The following is a 25,560-nucleotide window of genomic DNA, read 5'->3' on the forward strand; positions in this document are numbered from 1 at the left end:
ATTAGAGGCTTAACGCATATTAGGGATTTTGGCTTAGTCATCCTTTGGACACTTAAAGACTTGGAAAAATTGTTCAAGGAATCTGCATTTGCATGGAATTGAAGAGTTAAGAATATTCAAAGTCCAATCAAGTAAGGAAAAGATAGCAAATGAATTATGAATAGGAAATAATGACAAATTTAAGAATTACTAAGAAATTGAACACAATAGATGGGCTGGACTCATCTCCCCTCTCTTCGGCCAAAAGTCCAAGTAATGAGAAGAGATATTTGTATTGAAACATTAGTAGAATTACCTATAAAAGAAAATTCCCAACATACAAAGTCTTTTAACAAATTTAAGTCTTTAAACCCATTTGTGTTTATTGGATGTCATTCAAGCTATTCAATATTTTACTAAAAATTGAAATCATTTCAATTTATCTATTATCATTTAAGTTATAATTTTATTATACTAAAAAAAATGAAGAAGGAATCTTCATGCTTAAAATAACTAATCAAAATTCATATAAAATGGGTTTAGATGTTGAAAGTTGGGACATTGAGTTTAATAGCTTTGAAATTTAAAGAATATTATTCATTTTCTCTTAGTGTAGCTCTTACCGGATTTTTCAAATGGATATTGGACTAGCAATTCCACGGACTTAGTACACTTAGAGGCTATTGTTAATTTAACATATTTGTGTCATTCTATCCGTTAGGTTCATATATATATATATATATATATTTTTTTTTTTTTAACTATTGGTTTTAAGTAACATTTATATTTCCAATTTTAATTAATAGTTTTCAAATTATTGGATAATTTTATAATTGTTTTGTGTCATTTTGCTTTGGATTGTTATTAAGGTTTTTGATGAAATATTTTTCATTTGACAAATTTCCATATGTCAAAATTCTAGAATTTTAAGCAATGATGCATGTGATTTGTTATCATTTAAACCCTATTAGTAATGCTGTAGTGTAATATACAACACAATATGTATAATCATAAAGATAAACACATAATGAAACAAATGTTTATTGAGTGTAAAGACGTGTTGATGGTCCGTTCTAGATACTTAGGGGATTAGCGCCTATTAGAGGTTTTGGGTGAGTGAGCCTTTAGCCACTTGAAGACATCATATATACATATATATATATATATATATATTTTTTTTTGAGAAACATAAATTGGCAGGTCATTTAAGGGGTGAGAACACTCATAATATAAGGGATTAAAAAACTCAAAACTCTTGTAAAAAAAGTTAGATAAGAGAAATGGCCTGTCGATTTAAGAATTTTGATTTAAACCCTAAAAGGGTGAAAATCACGTTTTCAAAAACCAAAAATCAGGAACTATATAAAAAAAAAAAATCATATTTATCCTGATTGGAGGCTGGAACAAACCATTTTAACCATCCAAGATTTCAAAATCTAAAACTTACCATTTCTAGCTAAGTTTGACCAACCATGACTAACCATAATCGGGATTGGTAAAAATGATTACTTTTTTATTCGATCATTGTAAACATCTCATTTTGTACCTCTTACGACTTGAGGCCCTCATTCTCCAATTATGACATCACTCAAAGGTCTAGGGTTGATTTAGGGTCTAATCTTGTGAATATTTAGCTTGAAGGATGTTTTGGTGAAGAAAAACCTGTAGGAAACCCTAAGTATGTGTGTGCATATTTCATGCAAGTGCACATTTCATGCAAGTGCACATATACAAAAAACATGCATACGCATACCCCGTGTATGTGCACGCATGTAGAGTTCCAAAAACACCTGCATGGAAATTTTTGATGAAAAATTGTGTAGAGTGAATCCCAAATCTATTGGGAGCCGCCCTACACCCCCTCTATGGTCAATATAAAAACGCCCTAAAGGCCTTTTTACAAAAACACACTGAATTCACTAAAAAATAGTGAATCAAAGAGGGAGTTTTTATTCTAAAACATCATCAAGTTAAAGTTTTACTTGGTTAAGACCTATTTTTGTCTTGACATTCGAGTTTTAAGTTCACTAACCTTCTTGGTTTTGTCTCTTTCATTTTTGTTGTTTTGTTTGTTTTATTGCTTTATTATTTGCTTTGATATTTCTATTGTTAGTTTTGGTTGTTTAGTTTTCGTATTTGAAGCATAATAGGTTGCTTTTAGTTGTTGTTTTTTGTGTTGTTTTTGGATCTGAGTTTCTAGGTGTGTATGTGTGTGCATGCTTCATGCATGCATACACATATTCGTGCCCAAAAACCTATAATTAGGGTTTTTGATGTTTTATTTCTTTTTGTCTTGTTTTTCCTAACCAGCTTTCTGCTTCCTTTTTCTCTCACTCTCTCTCTCTCTCTCAATTTTTTTTTTTAAAATTTAATCCTAAATTTTAGCTAAATTTATAAAAGTTTTTCCTAATTACTTTTTGCCTCCTCCGCATTAAAAAAAAAAGCTTTTTGTTGTTGTTGTTGTTGATAAACTCTCCCTCTCTCTCTCTAGTCATCTAGGGAAAAAAAAATTGTATTAAATAAAGACATGAAGGTTTAACTTAATCCATTGCAAAGTAGTTATCTAAAATTTTATCCAAAAAATAAAATGCAGTTAACCAAATTTAAAATTCCACCAAAACCCATTATGGAACACTAAAAATCCAAATTCAAAACTCAAAAATCCATCTCCAAACCCACTGCTACAGGTATACGTACTTTTTTTTCCCTTTATTTTTCACTCTACACGTCTCTCCATCTCTATCATCTTCTCTTTCTTTTTCAAATTCTAAAAACTAAATCCAATCCTGCATATCTATTCTTGTATTCCCACTAATTTCAAAGGAAGAAAATCACTCAAAACTCAATTAGGAAGGTATGAACATACCTTTTGTTTTTAATAAATTTCATTATATTGCTTTCTCTTTCTCTAATTGCTCCATAAAAAGAAAAAAGAAAAAAAAAAGAGCCTCATATGTGAAGCGCGTGTGATCACAACATTACAATTTAGCCTTATTTTAAACTGAAGGGTTGAATGTATTAGAGAAATTTTTGGAGTTTTAGTTAATATTTCATTAAGTTTGAAACAATCATTCCCACACCTAATTTCAGAAGTTGTTACCTTATGTAATTGTGAGTGGTCATTGTAAAATAGTAGGTTGCACAAGGTAGAAAATATCTACTACTCTCAGAGTCACAATCACATAGGTTAGCAACTTGTGATATTGGGTGTTTGATTGGTTTTGTCTCTAGAATTACCAAATCACAATTGCCACAACACCATACCACCAATTATCAAATTATTATCATTACTATTATCATTGGTATGAAAAATATCATAATATTTTATTTTCTTAAGTTTTAAGTTTTCAACTGTACCCAATTGAAAAATGTAAAATTTTAATCTCATCAATTTAATTCATACCATTACGAAAAGTTTTAACAAGCTCACAAATTTTATGTTGAAATAATTTAATGATAATCAAGAAATTAAGAAAATAGGAAAAGCAATAACCCTGCACTACCCCCGAAGTATTAGTAAATGACATCAATACCCCTGGGGAAATGAACAGTAGTGTGATACTGACGAGCGAGTGAAAAGTGAAAACTCCTTGAGATCTCAGAAACCTTCCTTGACACTACCTTCATTTCCCTTGGAAAAATCAAATTCTCTCTCTCTCTCTCTTCAATTCCAACTACAATCACCAAAGGTAGCATCGACCACATCTCTCACCACTCGACACGTCACACCCCAAAGCTCACTCTATGAGAAAGTATATCATGTTTCAGTAATACCAACTCAGTATCTGTTTTGGTATTTTCTACCCAATAAATGAGTGACATATGTTTCAAAAAACCACATCAGACTACTCCAATAAATGATTAATTTATCTTTTTGATAGTATAGAAGATTGTGATTAATTTATTGAAGTAGTCTAATGTGATTTTTTGAAACAAGTGTCACTCATTTATTGGGTAGGAAATACCAAAACAGATACTGAGTTGGTATTACCGAAACATGGTATACTTTTTCGTACTTTAGGGCTTAACTTCTCCATCATCATCATCATCATCATCATCATCATCAACTACTACTGGATTCCTCACACCTGGTACGCTCTCTCTTCTACTCCCATACAAACTCAAGTTTGAATTTTTATTGAAGTAGTCTAATGTGATTTTTTTGAAACAAATGTCACTCATTTATTGGGTAGGAAATACCAAAACAGATACTGAGTTGGTATTACCGAAACATGGTATACTTTTTCGTACTTTAGGGCTTAACTTCTCCATCATCATCATCATCATCATCAACTACTACTGGATTCCTCACACCTGGTACGCTCTCTCTTCTACTCCCATACACACTCAAGTTTGAATTTTCACCCCTGAATTACTCATTTAATTACAACCGAACCATTGCTATATAACAACGTTGTTACTTTCTACTGTACTTATATTGGCAATCTTTGTTTGTATTTGTGTACTATATTATAATCTTTGCCATTGTTGATTTTTTGATCAAAGATGCTATATTTGCTCAGGACTTAAAATTTAAAAAGCATATAGAGGCAATGGTGAAATCATTGTATAAAAGATTGGGACTGTTTTTCATAGTGATTGATTCTCTTGCACCAATCATTTATGCAGGGATTTTTCCTGTGTAATGTCATTGTGAAATTGCCTATCAAAATAAAAGCTCTAATTGATTGTAAGGCGAACCTAGCTTTGTGATGGTGGGAAGTTTCAAAACACTTGAACGTATTAATTGGAAGCTTGAGATAAAAAGGATACGAGATAGCCGTTGAAGTATAAGATTGAGATAGAAAAGATACCAAAAATCATCTATAAGAATATGGTTTGGCTATATTTAGTGGAGAAGTAGTGCTTACATGAAGAGATGATCTGCTTTGGGGAGAAGGCATTACAAGGATAAGATGAAAGCTCACAAACATGGGTCAAAGTTGTGTGAGAAGACACAGTAGTATGATTTAATAGAGGATAATTCACTTAAAAAGAACTGATGTAGTTGAGCCCAAGTGCTAAGGTTTTAACTTTTAAGGTATTGTAGATTGAGCTTTGATGTTTCTAAAATTGTTGTGTGGCTTTATGTCTCATATGGAGCAAAATTAATCAAGGCACAATTATGAGCAAGGAAAACCTCTGATAGATAATTGAAATCTTATGATGTTAGCTAGTGTAAAATTCAGTATGTAAACCCCCTCTCACTCTCTCTCTCTCTCTCCTTCTGGTGTTCTAAAGTCATATTTTTATATGTTTGCATCTAGGTTCTAGCTTTGAACCTATGATGGAAGTTCAAGATCACAATGAGCATAATGAAGAAAAAAAGATGCTTCCACCTCCTGTTGGAACCTTTCAGACGCCTGAAGAACTTCTCAAACATGTTCGTGACTTTGCCCTGACACAGGGTTATATGGGATCCATTAAGGATTCTTCAAAGGATAGGTATGTAACCATTGCTTGTGATAAAGGTGGTGTTTATCGTAAAAGGCTTAAGAATGGTGAAAACATGCGTCAAAGAAAGATTGCTTCTCGGCTTACCAATTGTCCCTTCGAAGTCGTGGCCAAAAAGGATGATGACTTGTGGATGCTAACCATTAAGAATGGAGAACACAATCATGAACCTTCAAAAGATGTCTCTGACCACCCCTCCTGCCGCCGTTTTACTGAAGAGGCGGTGTTATTAATAAGAGAAATGACTGCAGCAGGTAAAAGGCCACGTCAAATTCTCAAAGCTTTAAGGCAACAAAATCCAAGTCTTGTATCAGATTCAAGGAATGTTTACAATGTCAAAGCTAAGATCCATCGAGAGAGTGAATCAGGTGAGGAATATCCAAGGTATTTTTTCATGGTTTTTTTTTTTCACTTTTCTATCCTTTTCTGTTCCAAATTCAACTTTATCTTCTTGGCTTGACACTTCTGTTTCGATATGCATAAATCATTCTCAGGCTAAGTGGCAAATCTAACTGTTTTATAGGAGTCTACAGGGAAAGAAGGGGAAGGTAGTAAGGGGTACTGCATAAGTGCATTTATGGCATGTTTGGATGTTTAAAAAAGGAGGGGGAGTAGAGTAGAGGGAGGGAGAGTAATGCAATTACCTTGTTTGGAAGTTTTTTAAAGAATGAGGGGGAGGAGTTTGGAGGAGTTTGGAGGGGTTTGGACTCCCTCTAGCCCCCCAATTTTAATTCCCCCAAATTGGAGAGATTTGGAGGGGGAGTAGAGTACATAAACTATTGACAAAGTAAATTACCTAATCTACCCTTATTATATTAACAAAATTACACAAGAGGAAGGGCTAATTACTCCCTTCTCCCTTACTAATTTTAAAAACATCCAAATAAGGTAGAGGTGAATCATTCTCCTCTACTCTCCTCCCCACTACTCCCCTTCCCTCTACTCCCCTCTACTCTCCTCCCCCTCTAAACTTCCAAACAAGCCATTAAGCTTAGGAATAGCAATGGGATGGTCAATGATATAGTTGATAATGTGATTTACTGTATATATCTACACAACAATACCTATCAAAAAATCTACACAACAATGTAATGTATAAGTTTTGACTTTTTGTCATTTTTTCAAATCATCATTTTAATTTAATTTTTAAAGTTATAAATAATACTAAAACCATGTTAGTGTTAACTAATTAGAAATTTAGAATTCACTTTCCTTTGGAATCTGGATAAAACAAATTATGATAAAATTAGGTTTCATTTTCTTTAAACTAATTCTAATTAAATTGGGCTTTTTTTTTTCATCAAAAAATTGGGCAAAAAAAAAAAAAAAAAAAAAAATCAAAAAATTATCTAATTTAACTTATTATAATAATTATTAATTAAATATGTATAATATGTAAGAGTAAATATATTTTATTGAATTTTCCTAAATGTTGTACAAATTAGCGACTAGTTGTAAATATACATTGGATTGGGTAGGAATTTGGACTTAAAAACCCAAAAGGCGGATAAAAAAAGTTCCACAGGTTTCACTTGCTAAAGTCTGTTATAGTCGTTGACAGTGAAAAGAATGCAACAGTCCTTATAAAGAAGGTAAATTTCATGAGGCCGGGTTTCGTAAAGTTTGTTTCAAAGTTCATGGGCCATGGCCATGAGGCGAGGGACACAAACAAAAGTGTCACAGTTTCGATGGGCCACCAGAATTCATCCGGGGCCCAACTAATCGCCATTGATAATATCACCAATCATTTGCGTAATTCTGACTAAAAGAAATAATGGGCCACTTAAAGTGATTTTTTTGAACACCCCAAAAAAGAATTGGGCCCAGAAACACCCCTCTCTTCCTTCAAAAGAAAAAGATAAAAATGAAATATCTCTGATGGATTGGTGGGCCTCTCCTTGTGTAAAAAGCTTCTACACCTTCAAAACATCCTTATCTTCTTTATTTTTCTTTTTCCAATTAAAGTAACCTAAAAACTAAAAATTATTGTTACTTATTAGAGATAATACAAAAATATTATTATTAGTTAAATTTTTTTTTCCTTTTAATTTGTAATTTTGGAAAAGTCAATTTGAATTAAACAATAAAGATCATTTTTGCAAGGATAAAACTTAGTATATCAGGTTTCACAATTAAATTTAAACAGTATTTTCTTTTAATCAGGAAACTTAAATGTCTGCACACATTTTTTTTTTTTGGATTTAAATGGTAAAAAAAGTGGACAGCAAGGAGTGTTCTATTAGATAATGTCAAATTTAATGTGTTGAGGGTTTCATGCGTATGGTTTGACAATATGATAGTAAGTAGTAAGTAGTAAGTAGTAAAATGAAAATCTGTACAATTCTCAAAGCGTATTTGAAGCCGAAAATAGTGGTTGTACGTACTTAATTTAAAACCTTGTCATCTACACAAGAAGGATGTTGACACATGCATCCTCCCCTCATGCATGCATAGGATAATTATTGCATGCATGTACACACTACACTACACGCATGTAATGTTAATGCTAGAGGATTTGATTCGTTTTGCTCAGCCAAAAAAAAAACCAAACAAACTGAAACACTCACTGTCTGGCTCTCTTTGTGTGTGTATATATATAAATGATAGTAGGCAAGAAGGTGGAGTCATCGTGTTCTTCATCAGGTTCAATGGCCATGAACATGAACGGTTGTGGAAGCGGGGTCACGGGAGTACAGGTGCAGCAAAATGGTGAAGATGGCCGCGTTAGCGTGTCATCATTATTGAATGAAGAGGTGTACTTGGAGTTGGAGAGCAAAGCAGTGAGTGATACGAAGGCTTTAGCAGTTGAGCTCTGCCGCCACTTCTACTCGCTTGGCTGGCTTTCCGGCACTGGAGGCAGCTTCACTCTTAGAGTCCACCACTACCATGATGCCGTTTCTACACCTTCCCATCTCATTGTCATGTCCCCTTCTGGTATGGAAACACTACTGTAACTCTCTCTCTCTCTCTCTCCCTCTCTCTCTATTTATGCAAGCACGTGTGTTTACTGCCCATGTGCATGGACGTTGCTGTTGCATGTGTTTATGGTTGTACTACTAGTTTATTGCTTCATTTTAGAGTATAAGTGCATCTTATGTAGGTGTTCAGAAGGAGAGAATGGTTCCAGAGGACATGTATGTGCTATCTTCGGATGGGTTTGTATTGACAACACCCGTTCTTAAGTCATGTACCCATGCCGCTCCCAAGTGTACTGATTGTGCTCCTCTTTTCATGAAGGTAACTGCTGATTTTTTTTTTTTTTTGGCTTTTCCTCTCCCTTTCTTGAACTGTAAACTACTCTAGGGACTTCAATCTCATTTGGAATATTGAATGGATGAAGTTTTCCACCAAACTATGTTAGATGAGTGGTAGTAATTTATAAGGCTATCCATATATATTAAATCGCAAGATTGATTAAATTGTTTAAACAAGTCACAATTTTTAAGTAAGTCATGTAACTAAATATACATGTAGATAGTTTTACAAACTGCGACATAGTTGGTTGGAACTTTCCTCCAAAAAAATTTCTGTCCATATTGAATTGAGATTTTATTATTTAAATACCCTAAACAAATCCATGCAGCATAATTTCTTTGTTTTAGGGAAAGGTGTGATATTTTAGAGAGATCTTTGGCTTGCTTTTATGGTATTGCAAGCCAAAGATTGTCATTAATCAGGAACATTACAGTAAAAGCACTTGTCAATGCATATGTGACGTAGTCAAGTGTTTATGGAGATTTCCTGGCGCCTACTAGTTTACCTTGCTGAGTTTGGCATGCCTTTTTTGTATATACACCGTTCAATTATAGACATATCTATGCTGTATGAAGTGAAGAAAAAATGAGGATATGCCCCATTAAAAGATTTAGGTCCTTCGTAAAATTTCTTTCCGTGATCTTTGCATGTGTGTCATTGTCAACTAGTAGAATAATAGAAGAGGTTTTTTCTTTTTTAAATACTTATGCACAACAACTCTTGAATTGCGTCGGATGTTTGTTGAGAGTCATTAATAAAGCAGGAAAATTTTGGTTCTTTTTAGAAATGCAGACTATGCAGCAATTGTGTTCATTAGGCAGATCCTATCACCCATTAAGAAATTCTATCATCCATATTTAGGAAGGTTCTGATCCCTTAACATCTTTATCGAACAATTGGAATCTCTTGAGCTAACGACTCAGTTGATGATCCTCTATATTAGTACAAAAACTTGCAACCAAGTCTGCCAAATCTTTAGTTTCTCAACTTTCTCTGTTGAGTACCCTAAAATCCTTTATTTTCTTTTTCTATTATTAGGTTGATCTATCTAAAGCTCATTCTTTATATGTAGAGAATATGGTTTGTATATGGTCATGGTCATTGAACAGTAATTGATGGGCTGATAAATATCACTCTCTCTGTTCCTCAAAGATTGTTTGCGTTTCCCATTTGTACCCTTTGAATGTTTGTCAAATTGAAAAGCCCAGGCTGATCTTCTTTCAGTTTCTTGCATTCTCTGCATGCCCAAGTCTTCTTATCCTCTGTTTTCATTGCTTTTAAAATTAAGGTGTAAATACTCTTTTCGTCCCTACATTTTGGGGTCATTTTAATTTTAATTTCTACATTTCTATTTTACTATTTTTAGTTCCTAAACCAATTAACGCGTCTTATTTTAGTCATTTCTGTCAGTCAACAGACAGAAATAGCTGACGTGACTAACAGACTGATTAAAATATTAATAAAAATCTAGAGTGGCTCTCGTCACCCATGCCACATGGGTTTCCAAAGCCATGTCAAATAATTTAAACCCAAAAAAAAAAAAATTTAAAAACAAAACTTAAATTATTATTTTAAAAAGAAAATAAGAACTTGTTCTTCATTCTTCATGTCCTTCCCAAATTCAAGAAATAAACCAAGCACCCACAACTCAACCACCATCACAATCAATCCCACCCAATCAACCCACAAAATAACAGAAAAATAAAACCCAGAAAACTAGAAAAATGAAACCCATAAAACTCAGAAAAATAAAACCCAGAAACTAGAAAATTAGAACCCAAAAAAATGAAACCTAGAAAACCAGAAAAATGAAACCCAAAAAAAATAAAACCTAGAAAACCCAGAAAAATGAAACCCAAAAAACCCAGAAACCTAGAAAAATGAAACCTAGAAAACCCAAAAAAATGAAACCCAGAAAACCTAGAAAAATAAAACCCAGAAAACTAATCAATCCCATTGTTGTTGGTCACAACGGAGGGTGAAAAATAGGACTGATCAAGTGGCAACGCATGTGGAGGAGAGGCCGGTGATTTATGGGTTTTGTTTGTGTGATCTACAGCCCAATGAGGTGGCGGCAAGGTGGAGGAGAGGCCGGTGGTTTGGTTGTTTAGTCGCGTATTCTAGAGAAAGGAAGAGAGGCTAGAGTGAAAGTGAGAGTGAGAGTGAATGATGAAGGGAGGAGAGGCGGTTGGATTAGAGAGGATGAACTTAAAATTATTTTTTTAATTTATAGTTCTAAAGAAATAGCTATGTTAGAGGTGCTGGGTTTATTTCTTGGATTTGGAAAGAATATGAAGATCAAGTTCTTATTTTCTTATAAAAAAAATAATTTTAAGTTTTGTTTTTTAATTTTGTTTTTAGTTTAAATTATTTGACATGGCTTTGAAAACCCAAGTGGCATGGGTGACAAGAGCCACGTTGGACTTTTATTAATATTTTAATCAGTCTGTTTGTCATGTCAGTTATTTCCGTTTTTTGATTGGTAGAAAGGACTAAAATAAGACGCGTTAATTAGTTTACGGACTAAAAGTGGTAAAATAGAAATGTAGGAACCAAAATAGAAATGACCCCGAAATGGAGGGGCGAAAAGAGCATTTACGCCAAAAATTAAAACAATGGGGACAATATTTTTAAAATCAGTAAATGAGGAGGGTATGTTTTTCACATACAATCTCTTCAAAATATTGACTTTTTTGTACGAGAAAAATATTTTGTAGCATGAAGGGAATATTACTGTTGTTGTTTAATTGTTTTTGCTCTTTGAGCAGTGATTATCCATCTTCTCTATGTTATTCAGGTATATGAGATGTGCAATGCTGGGGCTGTTATTCACAGTCATGGGATGGAGTCTTGTCTCATTACAATGATCAATCCTTTCTCCAAGGAATTTCGAGTAATCTTTTGAACGTTAGAAATTATTACTGGGAGTGAAAAATTCAATTCTTGCTTTTCCTTGTTTTTCTATGACTAATTTTTGTTTTTGTTTTCCCATTCATTTTCATTGATCAACTAATCAAATTGATATATTCTTTGTAGATAGCATTTGCATTTTGTTTGCCTTTGGTTTATTCTGACTTAGCCAAATAATTCGGAGGATTTTGGCAACAGTGTTTTTGCAGAAATAAGACATTTATTTTAAGGAGTTCTGTAATCTCTCTGCTGTATTGAAAAGAGTGTTAATAATGTAATGGTCAATCAAAATGTTAATATTTATATTTTTTGGTTATTAATAAAAAAATACAAATTTCAAGCAATGTATTGATATAGGGTTTGGACATTTATATTTTCGATATGAATAAAAATTTGGAAGGTGAAGTTATGGATTTAAGACCCAAACTTACTGGTAAAGAAAAGGCATTTATATTTTAGATATAAATTCAGGCATACACCTTGTTACATTTATCCCAATCTTCTAATGGATATAAGCCTTCATTTCCTACCTTGATTTTTACTTTATAATTTTTATTTTTACTAATGCTAGTTTTGATATGTAAGAATTTAGTATGTTTTCCTCTTTCAAGTAAGATTCAGATTTGATTCTAAGCTCATATTTTGTGTACACATGATCTCGTCGCCCTGTCACAATGTTGATTTTATGCATATAGTTACCAGTGATTTTCATTTTGCATATGCGGCATTGATGATTTATACCAATTGGATAAAGAAATTGCTTATGACTTCCATATGTTATTTTAATTATTGTCTGGGAATTGAAACTTGCATGTGTTCCTTGCTATCTTTCCATCTAGTATTTCAGTTGAATCTTTGAGGCACTGTTTACCAGTTGTGAGCTTTTCCCATAATTAATTTTGCAGATAACTCATATGGAAATGATAAAAGGAATTTGTGGACATGGTTATCATGAAGAGCTTGTGGTCCCTATTATTGAGAACAGTGCCCATGAAGGGGAGCTCTTGGAATCTCTAACTGAAGCAGTACTTTTCTCTCTTTAAACTGAAGCTTCAAAACCATTTTAATAAATTGTGTAAAACACATTTTATGTTTTCGATTCATACTTTCTTGTATTTTATTGATGTCTTAGAAGTTTCTGATAAGTAATTTAGTTTGAAATTTCCTGCTGTCTAACAGTTAGATCTTTAATTAACTCCCTATAATTGGTCATACTTGCTGGTCAAGACTGAGAATTTATTTGTCTTACAGATCAGAGCTTATCCCAAAACAACAGCTGTACTTGTACGCAACCATGGGGTGTTTATATGGGGAGACTCGTGGGTTAGTGCAAAGACTCAGGTCTGTCATAGCAAAAGGAAAATTCTTTAACCACATTGATTATGAATGTCCCAAACCTTTTGTTTAAATCTTCCTTTATTTATAGGTGAAAGATAAAACATTCCTGAAATCTACATATAACATATTTCTCCACTTGCAGAGATGATTTCTGAATTCTTTTGGGAACACAAGCTTATTGACCCTTTCTAATGATTGGAATCATTAGAAGGTTAGAATTATTGCAGATTTCATCAATAAACATGGAGCTTGGTCATGTTTGCCTTCCATGTTCCATGTGTTTTTGTTGTAATTCCAATAGTCTTGTTGGATGTCACTTCCCTAAATGCTATGTAGGGGTGCTCACACGTTGGTTAGGCTCTCAACCTGAGCATAATCGGGTTTGAGACTTTAACACCGGATGCTGATCAATATCATTGGGTAATTGACTGATGGTCTATTTTGGATTGATTGATGGGCCAGTCAGTTTCATTGGATGCCAGCGAGGAAAGAACAGACGGGCTACTGAACAAACCACCAACATGCTTTGATTTGTGCACAAATGAGAATCATATCAACCAAGGTGAAAGTTGATGGAATAGAACTTGGCTGGATTCGGCAACAGTTACTAGGAAATTGGTGGAGATCGTGTAAAAGCATGTTTGACAGGAAGGTGAGGCAACAGAGAGAGTGAGAGAGGTGGTGGTAAATGGAAAGATAAGGATGGTTGGGAGGGACGTGTGTCAAGACTAGAGGGGGTGGTGAAATCTCATGCACCCAATGAGATTAAGCCATGTTCACAGCAAACAACGCTAAAAGGATTGATTGGATCAGATTCTTCAGTTCAAATTCCGACATCCGACAGAATTTTGGGTCTCACATTTAAGATTTGTTCCTGCTGACCCATTTAGTAAAACTTCCTAAAATCTATTGGGTTGGGTGGTTTTGTCGGGTGGGGCTAATTGTCGAGCATCCCTAATGTTATGTTAAGATGGATAAGTAAAAATAAATGGAATGATGAGATTTGAAATGAGGAAATCCAATTAAAGATAGAGGTGAATTCTATTGATGAGGGAACAAAAAAATGGTAGAGGAAGACAAAAAATAACATTAAAAGAAGTAGTTAAAAAGGACATGTTAATTAAGGAAGGAACAGAGACTCTATTTTGTTAGATTTGATGGATTCTTGTACTTTTCTTTAGATTTGATAGATTCTTGTGCTTTGATAGAACATATTTGAACTAACTATGCTCTGTAACTGGCTCCATTACAACTAAGTTCTTAATTATCAGATCTTGACTGTTGAAAATTGATAGTTATCATGTTCTTTTCCCCTAATTCATAAGTTGCTATATCAGGCTGAATGTTATCATTATCTCTTTGATGCTGCTATCAAGCTTCATCAGTTGGGGTTGGATTGGTCTACTCCAAGTCATGGTCCCATTCGCAATGTCAGTGGATTTTGGGGATGCAGTGGGAATTTTAGCAGAGCACTGAGGACTGGGGCTCTGAGTTTGGATGACATGATTGAACCTTCACAAGTAAGTTTGGGATGCTCTCTCCGTCCAAGAAGGAATATTAGGATTAACAGTTTCCCAATACTGTTATCTTGCATTACGCTAGTAGCTCATTGAGGTGGGAGATTGTTTTCTTTCTTTCTTGGTATCATATATATTTTCCTTTTAATCTCGTGCTATTTATTGTGCAGCACTGTGTGCTTCTTGACATTGAAGGGACAACAACTCCTGCATCTTTTGTTAGTGATGTTCTTTTCCCCTATGCCCATGATAATGTGGGAAAGCATTTAGCTGCCACATATGACAGTGAAGAAGCTCAAAATGATATCAATTTGCTGCGTTCTCAAGTAAGATTCTTTTGCTCTCATTTGTTGTCTTCAACTTTGTGGTACTTTCTTTTGCGATGTGGTGCACATGTTTTATAGGTTTCCCCACCGTGTGTGCAGACCATGCATTTATAGGAAAATGTATGCATTACATATTTTGTGCTACTCCACCTTAATCTATGGTTGGTTCAATGAAATAATAATTTATTTACTTCTGGCTGATCTACTTTTCCTACCCCCCCACACCACAACCCAAAAAAAAAAAAATAAAAAGAAAAACGAAAAGGAAAATCGTGGACCAAAAAATCTCAATGGATATAGTAGCATGTTTACCTAATTCCATGTATTTGGCATTTCGCAAGTGCATGTGAATCTTTCTCATGCTGAGAGAGAGAGAGTATGGGGTCACTAGTGATTGTTTGTGATGAATGTATATTTGATGCGGGGCCAAAAAAAAGAAGAAGCAAATATTAGATCAACTTTTGTCAATGGATTCAGCAAATTTGGCTTTTCTTGGGCAGGTTCAAATTGATTTGGAACAAGGTGTTATTGGTGCTGTGCCAATCCCACTAGATTATGTTGGGAAAGAGTTGGTGATTGCATCTCTGGTTGCTAATGTGACAGCGATGATTAGGGCTGATAGGAAAGTCACTTCCCTGAAACAACTGCAGGTAAGTTTACTCTAGGTGTAATCTTATGGATCTCTCTTTTGAACCTAGGTTGTGTTCTCAACATGTTACTACATGTCCAGGGTCATATTTGGAGAACTGGATTCCAAAGCAATGAGTTTGTGGCTATTGTATTTGATGATGTAGCAAAAGCTCTTGCGAGGTGGCATGCTTCAGGCACAAAGGTTCATCCTGACTAATGAAACTTCTCCTGAATCTAGCATTCTAGCTCTAAGAATAACCAATATTTGTTGTTGAACGGTTTTGACTCCTACAATGATTGTAAATTACACGTCTCCATTAATTCACTTATCAGATTCATTGACTCCAAAAACAGTACTTTTTTTTTGAAGTGAAAATCATAGGATATCCTTGTTTGTTTCGTAATGAAACACGCGTCAATATATATATATATATATATTTGACTTCATTTTCACTTTTGCACTTTGCTGTTCTTCACCATCAGATACGTAGAGCTGGAGCTTGTGCTTGAGAACATGCTACTGGTGACTTATAATGCCCTTGTTGGGGTTTCTTGAATACAATCTGAGCTACACTCACTAAGTTATTTCTGTTGTTTATAAAAGCTGATTATTTACCTCCAGAAAAGTTTTTTCTTTGTTGTTCTAAATTTTAAGCTGCTAATATGCTACACATCACTAAATGTGAGGATAACTATTTTTTCTCTCTCTTGTTTAAGGTGTACATATACTCTAGTGTTATTAGGGAGGCTCAACAGCTTCTACTTGCCAATTCTAACTACGGTGACTTGAAAAAATACTTATGTGGATTCTTTGATACCACAGTGGGGTATGTTTTCTTAATGCATCTTCCTGTTTTCAGATATTGATTTTTGTTTGTCGTAATTGAAGAAAGTTCATCTCATAACCTTATGTATAGAAAGAAAAAAGAGACACGTAGTTACGTTGAGATTTTGAAAACAGTGGGAATAGATAGGCCTGCCGACATGTTATTTGTGACAGATGATTTCCGAGAAGCTGTGGCTGCGGCGGCTGCAGGTAATGAGTTGCTTGTGGCTTTAAAATTTACGTTCATACTTGTGCTCTGTGTGGCTATTGTTCTTATTTATATTGAGTTTGCCCGTCTTACTTTATTAGTATGAGACTTGAAAGTCCTAGATCAAGATTGTAAATTCACCTGGTTTTAACGGGTTGGGGTTTGGCACAGTGTGAGTTATCATTTTTTAAGCTTTTGCTGATACTCTTCATCTGTTTTTATTTTATTTTCAAATCGTCGTTGAGAATCACTAAACAGTATCTTTGTTTCAAACAATGTTTCAGGTTTGGAAGTGATACTGTCCTTACGACCTGGAAATGAACCTCTGCCAGAGAATCATGGATTCAGAGCAATTGAATCGTTGCTGGAAATCCAGCACTGATATGATTGTAATTTTATAAAATAGTGCTCAATTTTGATGAGTGCATATTTTCAATTTCAGTTAGCCTTGAACTTGTGTTATGCATGGACATTATTTTTACAAGACTATAGTCGGCATTCAAATTTGTATATATTATCATTAAATTGTAGATTTAATATGATTAAAAAAAATGTAGATTTAATATGTTTGTTTTATTAATATAGATTGAACGTATGAAAACATAACAATGGAAATTGCCTGCAATTATTTACTTGTAAAATTTATTTTTAACCAATTTATATACTTTGTGAATCAGATAGACGAAATCTGCATGATATTGTCTCTTGTATATCTTGTTAAAATATCAAAGTAAGAGCATTCATATCAATCTCACCAAAATTTTAGCTAAACTAATCCCAAAAACTCTACTTTTATTATAACAAATGGATACATACATCAACATCAATATTTATTTCTCTACTCTATTAAAATATTATTTTTTCTCTCTCTAAAAAATAAACAATTTTTTTCCCCTTTCTCCATCCCACAACAACACCATCACCAATATAGCAACACCTTCACATCTATCACCAAGCACCACCACCACCACCACCAAGCATTAAGAATCATAGTAAACAAAATCACAAAGCCAGGCCACTTGCACAACCAATCGCTAGCAATCACCAAAGATCAAAACCACCAAGCACCACCAATCACAAATCAAACACTGCTAAAGCAAAATCCACCATAGGCCAAAGCCACCTTCAAGCTCACACCTTCGAGCACCACCCACCCAATCACCTATGAAATGGCGAAACCCACAAGCACCAAACCCATTCACACCACCAAACCCACCAATCACCAACCATTGTTGAAACCCATCGACCACCATTAATGAACAAATCATATCAAACCCAAGCCCCCACAAACCACCATGGTACCCCATCCTTGTTGATCTGTGCCTGAGAGAGAGAGATGAGAGAAAAGGAAATGGAACAAAACCCACCAAACTAGCAACCACCCACACAACCCAAAACCCCCTGCAACTACCCATCCAAGCTGATTTGAATACAGTGAACTACCTAGCCAAAACCCAGCCAACTACCACAAACACCATTGCCACCCACAAGTCAGGTGATGAGAGAGAGAGAGAGAGAGAGAGGATTAAAAAAAATTTATTCGAGAACAATGGCTCGTTGGGTGTAGCCAAGAAGAATTGAAAGTCAGGTGATGCGTGGTTTTTTAACTATATTTTTAACCTTAGGTTAGTTTGTTAAGATTGATACGAATGCTCTAACCTTTTATTTTTTTCTTATGCATAATATGATTTATTTCCTTGTTATTGTTGCATTCATTATTATATGTGTATGTGCGAGTGCAATGGTGGAGCTAAGATTTCATTTTACAGGAGGGCAAGATTAAAAGATAAGATCAAAGCAAAATTAATTTAAATAATATTGACTGATATTAATAATAAAAAAATAGATAAACAATTATAAACTAATGCAATTGTCATAGAATTTTTTTTTAAAAATGTAAATAACTAGATTAAATTGATACACTACTGTGAGTGGGCCGAAAAGAATGGGCCCATCAACTTAGGCCTTTTTTGGGGTGGCCTCGGCCCAAGATAAGCCCATGCTAGCCGAGAGTATAATAAAGCAACTTAGGCAAGGGATCTCACCTCGGAAAACTTTCCAACAAGAACCCATATGAGCTGAAGATGTGAGGTAATGTTTTGGGGGAATTTGCCTGCTGAACATAAGATTTGGCGTCAGGCACAAGTTACTAGAGTGTCACCTCACCGGTAAGACAGTAGGGACCATCTCTGATATGTGATAAGACAGAATGGAATAGTGAACAAGACCAAGAAGCCACCCAAGAATCGTGGGTGGACGAATCCATTACCAGGCAAAATATTCCCTTATCATGATAGACCTACTAAAACAAGGGTATAAATTGTGGTTGGGGGGGATTTTTTTTTTTTTTTTTTGCTTGCTGTGGACTACTGCCGGTGGTGGTGGTGGTGTTGGTGGTGGTTGTGGTTATGGGTGTGGGTGTGGGTGTGGGTGTGGCTGATGGTAGAGGTGATTGTGGTTGTGGATGTTTTTTGGTAGTGAAATATATTATTTTATTGTAGTGATTATATTATTTTATTATGTTGAAAGCTAAAATAGATTCACTGCTGTAGCATGTATGTAATTAAAATAGATAAAGTAACTTTTGGTGGGGCTAAAAAGCTAAATTTTTAGCTCCACTATTGTGAATGCACAGTACTTCCTGATCACGGGTTCTAAAATTTTTAAGTCCTTACTATAAAAATAAAAAAATTATGTCCCTAAATAAAATAGTTCTTTTTTAATTATTGCAAAGGAGCGTACCTAAGTCTAAAGAAGAGGTCTCACTAAATATAAATAAAAAAAGGTCACATACTATTTCTAATAATATGACAAAAATTTAACAAGTATATGTTGCAATATTTCAATTCATGCATAATATGCTACATTTTTTAATAACTATTTATTTTTTTGACTTATTTTAATAACTATTTATATTATATACTTCATGATATATGAAATAAGACTGGGTGTTTATATATGAGAAATACTTGCCATAAAAATTATACCTATTTTGTAAATCCCAACCAGAGAGGTGAGCCACTTCTGTCAAAGTAGATCTCATTTCCACCTTCTCTATGATCTCCTTAGAACTTTCTTTGTATTTATCAAATGCTTCTGCAAAAGTTCCCTTCTGTTTCCGTACATCAGATGGTTCCACATGATAAAAAATTGGAAAAACTTCCAATTTTTTTTCTTTCCTGCGGCTGCATCTAACAATATGCACTAGTTCATCCAAGCACCAGGTCGAAAATGCATAATTTGTTGAGAAAATGACAATAGCAAATCTCGATTCTTCTATGGCTTTCGCGAGCTGTTGTGAGATGAATTTTCCTCTTTCAAGTTTTTCATCGTCCCTAAAGGTAAAAATGCCTTTCCTTATCAAAGCATTATATAGATGATCCGTAAAGCTTTTACGGGTGTCCTCGCCTCTAAAACTGAGAAAGACATCGTATCTCCACCGAGGTGTTGAAGAAGAAGACGGTGATGAAGTTGAGGCTCCTTGGGTGCTCATGGAAACCTGTAAATCTAGAGCTATAATATAGATCCACAAATAAATTAAAAAAAGAAAAAGAAGCAGATACGTTCAATTAAAAAGAAGAGAAATATATTCAAAGGAAAGAAAATTAAGGAAAGAGAAAACAATTTGATGTGGATTTTTAATCTCAAGGGCGAAGTCAAAGTAAAGATATAAAAGTGATGATTATGTGAGAAAATTGAGAACTTACCGATCGAAACTCTCCTGAAACAACGCCTGATTTAATTCCTACTAGATAAGCTTCCTTTCTTTTTTCTTTTTGTTCTTTTTTTCTTTTTTCTTTTTTTGATAGGATACTAGATAAGCTTCCTGTTTAATAATAAAGGAATGAATACTGTTCTTTCTCCGTGTGTGTATAAGAGAGAGAGGGAGGGTGAGATGAGAGGAAGAGGGAGATTATTCACAAGTTCGCATCCCCTGTTCTGAGTCAAGTCAACAAGTCTTCTTCTTTCTATAAAGTTAGGTAATTTCGCAGTGACCAGGCTATAATAAGTTATTAAATATTATTAAATGTCTTTCGATGTAAACAATGCATCACTCTCATCAAAAAAAAAAAAACAATGCATCACAGCTGGTTTGCCTTTTCCCTAAGAAAAATAATGCTTCATAGCGTGGCAAATGACGGAGACTTCGTGGGGACCGGCTGTGAAATACTGTTTAAATTTCTTGTGATATTTACTATAAAATTTAAATTACAAATGGCAAGTTTTATCTTTGGGCGAAATTTAAGAGCATTTTCATCCGCTTTCTTATAAAAAATGTCATTTTAACACATTAAAAATCTATTTTATCATTTTAACACATTATTTTATAATATACAATTTATCAGATGTTCTATTCTTCTATTTTAAATATTAAAATAATATATACAACACATTAAAATAATATATTTACTCTAAACCCAACAATATACAAGCACACAGCCCCGTGGCAGTCACCACCAACCAAGAACCAAGAACCACCGCTACAACCACCGCCATAAACTACAACCACAATAACCGGTCTTCCAACAAATTCCGAATCCAAAAACTTCAACAAAAGAGGAAAAAAAAAAAAAAAAAACTCAAAACCTTCAACAAAACCCCACCATACACAACACAGCCTGCCACCACCATACCCAAGGCGGCATGGCAGCTTCAGACCGAGATGGGTTCAGATCGAGGCGACATGGCAGCTTGAGACCAAGGTGGCAATGGCGGCTTCAGACTGGCGACGATGGCATCCTCAGATCGGGGGCGATGGAGTCTTTAAACGAGAAGCGATGGCGACGGCTTGATCGGTGAGGGTGGCAGCTTGATCAGTGATCAGCGGCTTGATCGGTGAGGCCGCCGTACTGTTGATTTGAGGGTGAGGGAGAGTGATCTGAAGAAATCATCCGATTCAGTGTATCAGATCATAGAATAGAGAGGAGAGATCGAAAAAAAGGGAAAAAGGGGGAAAAAAAACCGGTGAACCTGATTTTATAGATCAACGATGGTGGAAATTGTGAGATGGTAGAGAAAGCAAAAGGGAGAAGAAAAGAGTATGGGAGAGTGGAAATGGTGAAGCAGAAAAGGAGTGGCTGAACGTGAAGATGATGTTATATTTTAATTGGGAGGAAAGGGAAAGATGAATAAAAAATTAATAAACGGAAATGGCATTTTCATCCGTACGCTCTCAAAAATGAGAGCGTACTGTAACATGTCTCATAATTTTAGCACATTTAGCACATCTAATGATGTTCTGTTTTTGGTGTTTGGTGTGTTAAATATGCCAAATATTTGGCATTTGGCACATTTGACACACCTGATGAGAATGCTCTAAGAGTATTTCTAGATCACAAATTATTTTATAATTAATTTGTCACAAGATCAACAATTTTGATGTTGCAGATTGTAAGTGATTAACCATCACTTATATATGAACCTATCATTTTTTTTTCACTAATTACACTATGTCATGCTCATGTCACAATTGTGGCAAGTAGTTGTAAAAAATATTATGGTCCTAGACTTTATTAATTTAATTTAGAGTGAGAGGTCCAAAGTTTAATGATCACATTTAGGGGTGTTCACAATGCAGTTATTCGGCAAATTTGCCACCATACCTTATGAACCAGTTATCATTTCATTAGCTCCAGTCATGATCGCCGACAATTAGTTCTTTGACTTCCCAATTTTTGGGCATTAGTGTGGCTTAGTTCAGTTGGCACAACCAAAAATCCCACAAATTTCCCAAATCTAACCTACAGCCAAAATCCACTAATCAAACCCACAAATCCTAAATCAAACCCATAGATCCAACAAATCAAATCCACATATCAAAAAAATTAAAACCCATATATCAAAATATCAAATCAAAGAGAAAATATGAAAGGTTAAAGAGACTTACCTTTGATTGACCTTAATTTGCTTCAAATTCACTACAATTTGTCTTAGATATACTTTGATTATTTGGATTTCTAGGTTTCTAGCTTACTAGATTATTGGGGTTGGTGTGGGTTTGGGTTTGGTATGAGTGTGTGTTTCTGGGTTTGGACTTTGGAGAGAGAGAGAGAGAGAGAGGAGGATGGGTTTTGTGAGATATACATACACATATCCTTGTGGTTCGGTTTGTAGTAAAATGCCAATTCAATTCCAACCATTTCATTGAACCAGCGATAGAATGAGAGGTAGCCTCTAGTCACCTATTTTAGTTCAATCAATCGGCTTGTTTTCCAGTTTTTGTCAAAATTGTGCGTTGAGCCTTGATTTTTTCTAAAAAAGATTTTAATTAATTTTTCATGAAAATTAAAATGAAGCATTACTTTTTTTTTTTAAAAGCATTATCGAACTTTTTTGGCTAATATACTTCTTGATTTTTCTCATGTTTGTCCAAGATGTAATCTTCCTAAAACTACTTTGCATGTTATAAGGGATTGTATATGGGCCAAAGATGTTTGGATAGCTCTTCCTGGACAAAGACCCATTAATTTCTTTTTGTTGCCCCTAGCTTCTTGGTTGAAAGAATATCTTATTCAATAGCATCCAGAAATTCACAATTATAATCCCCCATCCGCCACCCATAACCAAATGGTGCACAAAACCCTTCACCTCTCTTCAGAGTTTCTTCTTCTCATCCATCCTAGAGTTTCTAATATTCCCAAATGCATCTTAAATATATCTTGGAAACCTGTTGATCCTTTTGTAACTCTAAATACCGATGATAGTACCTTAGGTAATAAGAAACTCACATGGGAGATGGATCACTGGATTTTATTCACATATAGGCTTAACAACGAATAATACAGCTGAGCTTTGCGCAGTTAGGCAACGGCTATCTATGGCTTGGGATACAGGCATAATTTTTTTAAATATAGAGGTAGACTCTACTTTAGTCGTTAAATGTCTAACTTTTCCTGAAGATATGGCTTTGGCCTTCGCCCCATTAACTTGTGATTGCTGGATACTCCTGGCAAGAGACTGGACGGTCAGTCTACATCATACTTAGAGCATCTCCAGCAGCTTCTCTAAATTTTTGTACTGTTTGGAGAATGAACAGTAACATTTAGATTTTACCTACCAACTTTTTCAAATACACTTTCCAACAGATTCTCTATCCCATTCTCTATCTCATTTAAATATTATTTTTTCATTCATTCTTTATTCTTTTTTTATCATCATTTATTTTTCTTATATTCATCCCAACAATTATATTTTTCAATGAAAAGTGTTGCAATCACAACATTTTTCACAATACTTTTACAACAAAATTTATGTAAAAAATTGTTACTAGTTTTAATTTGAATCCACTACTGAAATTATTTTTTTACTCACTAATATTAACTAATAATAGTCTATTACTTAAAATTTATTGTAAAAATATTGTAATAGCATTTGTCAATTAAGATTTTTTATTTTTATATTATTTTTTCTTTCTTTCAATTCATTCTCATCCATACGTCTATTTCTTTTCTTTTTTTTCTTTTTCTTGTTTTTATCTTCCACACACGTGTCCACCTATATCTATCCCCCCACCCCCTCCTTTTATTTTCTTTTTCTCCCTCACATTCAAGAACACTCCGGACTCTCTCTTTCATTCTCTAGTTCTCTCTTTTTTTTTTTTTTTTTATTTTTTTTTTAAAAGCATTATCGAACTTTTTTGGCTAATATACTTCTTGATTTTTCTCATGTTTGTCCAAGATGTAATCTTCCTAAAACTACTTTGCATGTTATAAGGGATTGTATATGGGCCAAAGATGTTTGGATAGCTCTTCCTGGACAAAGACCCATTAATTTCTTTTTGTTGCCCCTAGCTTCTTGGTTGAAAGAATATCTTATTCAATAGCATCCAGAAATTCACAATTATAATCCCCCATCCGCCACCCATAACCAAATGGTGCACAAAACCCTTCACCTCTCTTCAGAGTTTCTTCTTCTCATCCATCCTAGAGTTTCTAATATTCCCAAATGCATCTTAAATATATCTTGGAAACCTGTTGATCCTTTTGTAACTCTAAATACCGATGATAGTACCTTAGGTAATAAGAAACTCACATGGGAGATGGATCACTGGATTTTATTCACATATAGGCTTAACAACGAATAATACAGCTGAGCTTTGCGCAGTTAGGCAACGGCTATCTATGGCTTGGGATACAGGCATAATTTTTTTAAATATAGAGGTAGACTCTACTTTAGTCGTTAAATGTCTAACTTTTCCTGAAGATATGGCTTTGGCCTTCGCCCCATTAACTTGTGATTGCTGGATACTCCTGGCAAGAGACTGGACGGTCAGTCTACATCATACTTACCACGAGGCAAGGAGAGCGGCGGACAGGCTAGCAAAAAGGGGAAGGAAGCAAAGCAATCAACTGGAAATATATGCACAATGTTCATCTTAATAACCTTGTGCAGAAATGCACTCCTAGAGAGTGCTCTATGAATCCTTTTGTAAACTGACACCAACTACATGTGTCTAATGGACTTACTTGATGTACTTTGCTTTTAAATATTAAATAAATTCTCCATTTTCACCCCAAAAAAAAAAAATTTCTTTTCTTAGTCCTGATAAGCAATAATGAGTGATTGTCTTGTATAATTGAGAATCTCTGCTACATCGCTGGCTTTTTTAGATTTTTTTTCAATTTATAACGAGTCATGTTTAACTTAATCTATATATATCAAAAGGCATTGTACAAATCATTCAGTTGCCGCAATCCTGACTGCTCAAGTAAAAAAGCCACAGTACCTATATACATGCTTCATTACAAGTTACTGGGAAAGAGACCAATGCTCACAAGATCTTTTAGTCATCATTTACATTGCACCATAATAATATCATAACATTTTGACATAATGTTAATATAAAGATAGAGCAAGGAATTATAGAATCATTTTTAAAAATAAATATAAAAAATAAACATAAATTTCTCTCTGTATTGTGTTATCTGCTACAAGATTCTCCTTCATACATCCTCTCTCTAGCTTTCAAAACCTGAAACATCAATAAAAATTCAACTAAGCATTCAAAACTAGTTAAGTCTACAAGCCTGGCACGTTTCAATTGCCACCAATTTTAACAAAAGATAGATTTGATTGTCTAGTCTGGAATACTTAGAGAAGGTTTCGAAACTTCATGCT

At 34.4% G+C, this 25,560-nt stretch overlaps 1 protein-coding gene and 1 long non-coding RNA gene across 2 annotated transcripts; one reads left to right on the forward strand and one right to left on the reverse strand.

Moving 5' to 3' along the window:
- The first annotated feature begins 8,081 nt into the window (after window positions 1–8,081).
- Window positions 8,082–16,959, forward strand: LOC112035008 (probable bifunctional methylthioribulose-1-phosphate dehydratase/enolase-phosphatase E1 2). The gene is made up of 12 exons (XM_065778500.1): window positions 8,082–8,367; window positions 8,534–8,670; window positions 11,486–11,581; window positions 12,504–12,623; window positions 12,850–12,939; window positions 14,274–14,366; window positions 14,558–14,779; window positions 15,280–15,429; window positions 15,510–15,611; window positions 16,127–16,236; window positions 16,327–16,445; window positions 16,728–16,959. Exons 1-12 carry the CDS (start codon window positions 8,082–8,084, stop codon window positions 16,823–16,825), a joined length of 1,623 nt encoding a protein of 540 aa, XP_065634572.1. The 3' UTR covers window positions 16,826–16,959.
- Window positions 16,960–19,586: 2,627 nt separating this feature from the next.
- Window positions 19,587–20,488, reverse strand: LOC136069701 (uncharacterized). Its single transcript, XR_010630939.1, has 2 exons — window positions 20,151–20,488; window positions 19,587–19,956 (listed from the first exon to the last, which is right to left on the reverse strand). It is a non-coding gene; the product is annotated as an uncharacterized LOC136069701 (long non-coding RNA).
- Window positions 20,489–25,560: the final 5,072 nt, after the last annotated feature.

This window comes from Quercus suber, unplaced genomic scaffold (assembly GCF_002906115.3).
Source record: "Quercus suber isolate HL8 unplaced genomic scaffold, Cork oak 2.0 scaffold_184, whole genome shotgun sequence".
NCBI classification, from domain to species: Eukaryota; Viridiplantae; Streptophyta; class Magnoliopsida; order Fagales; family Fagaceae; genus Quercus; species Quercus suber.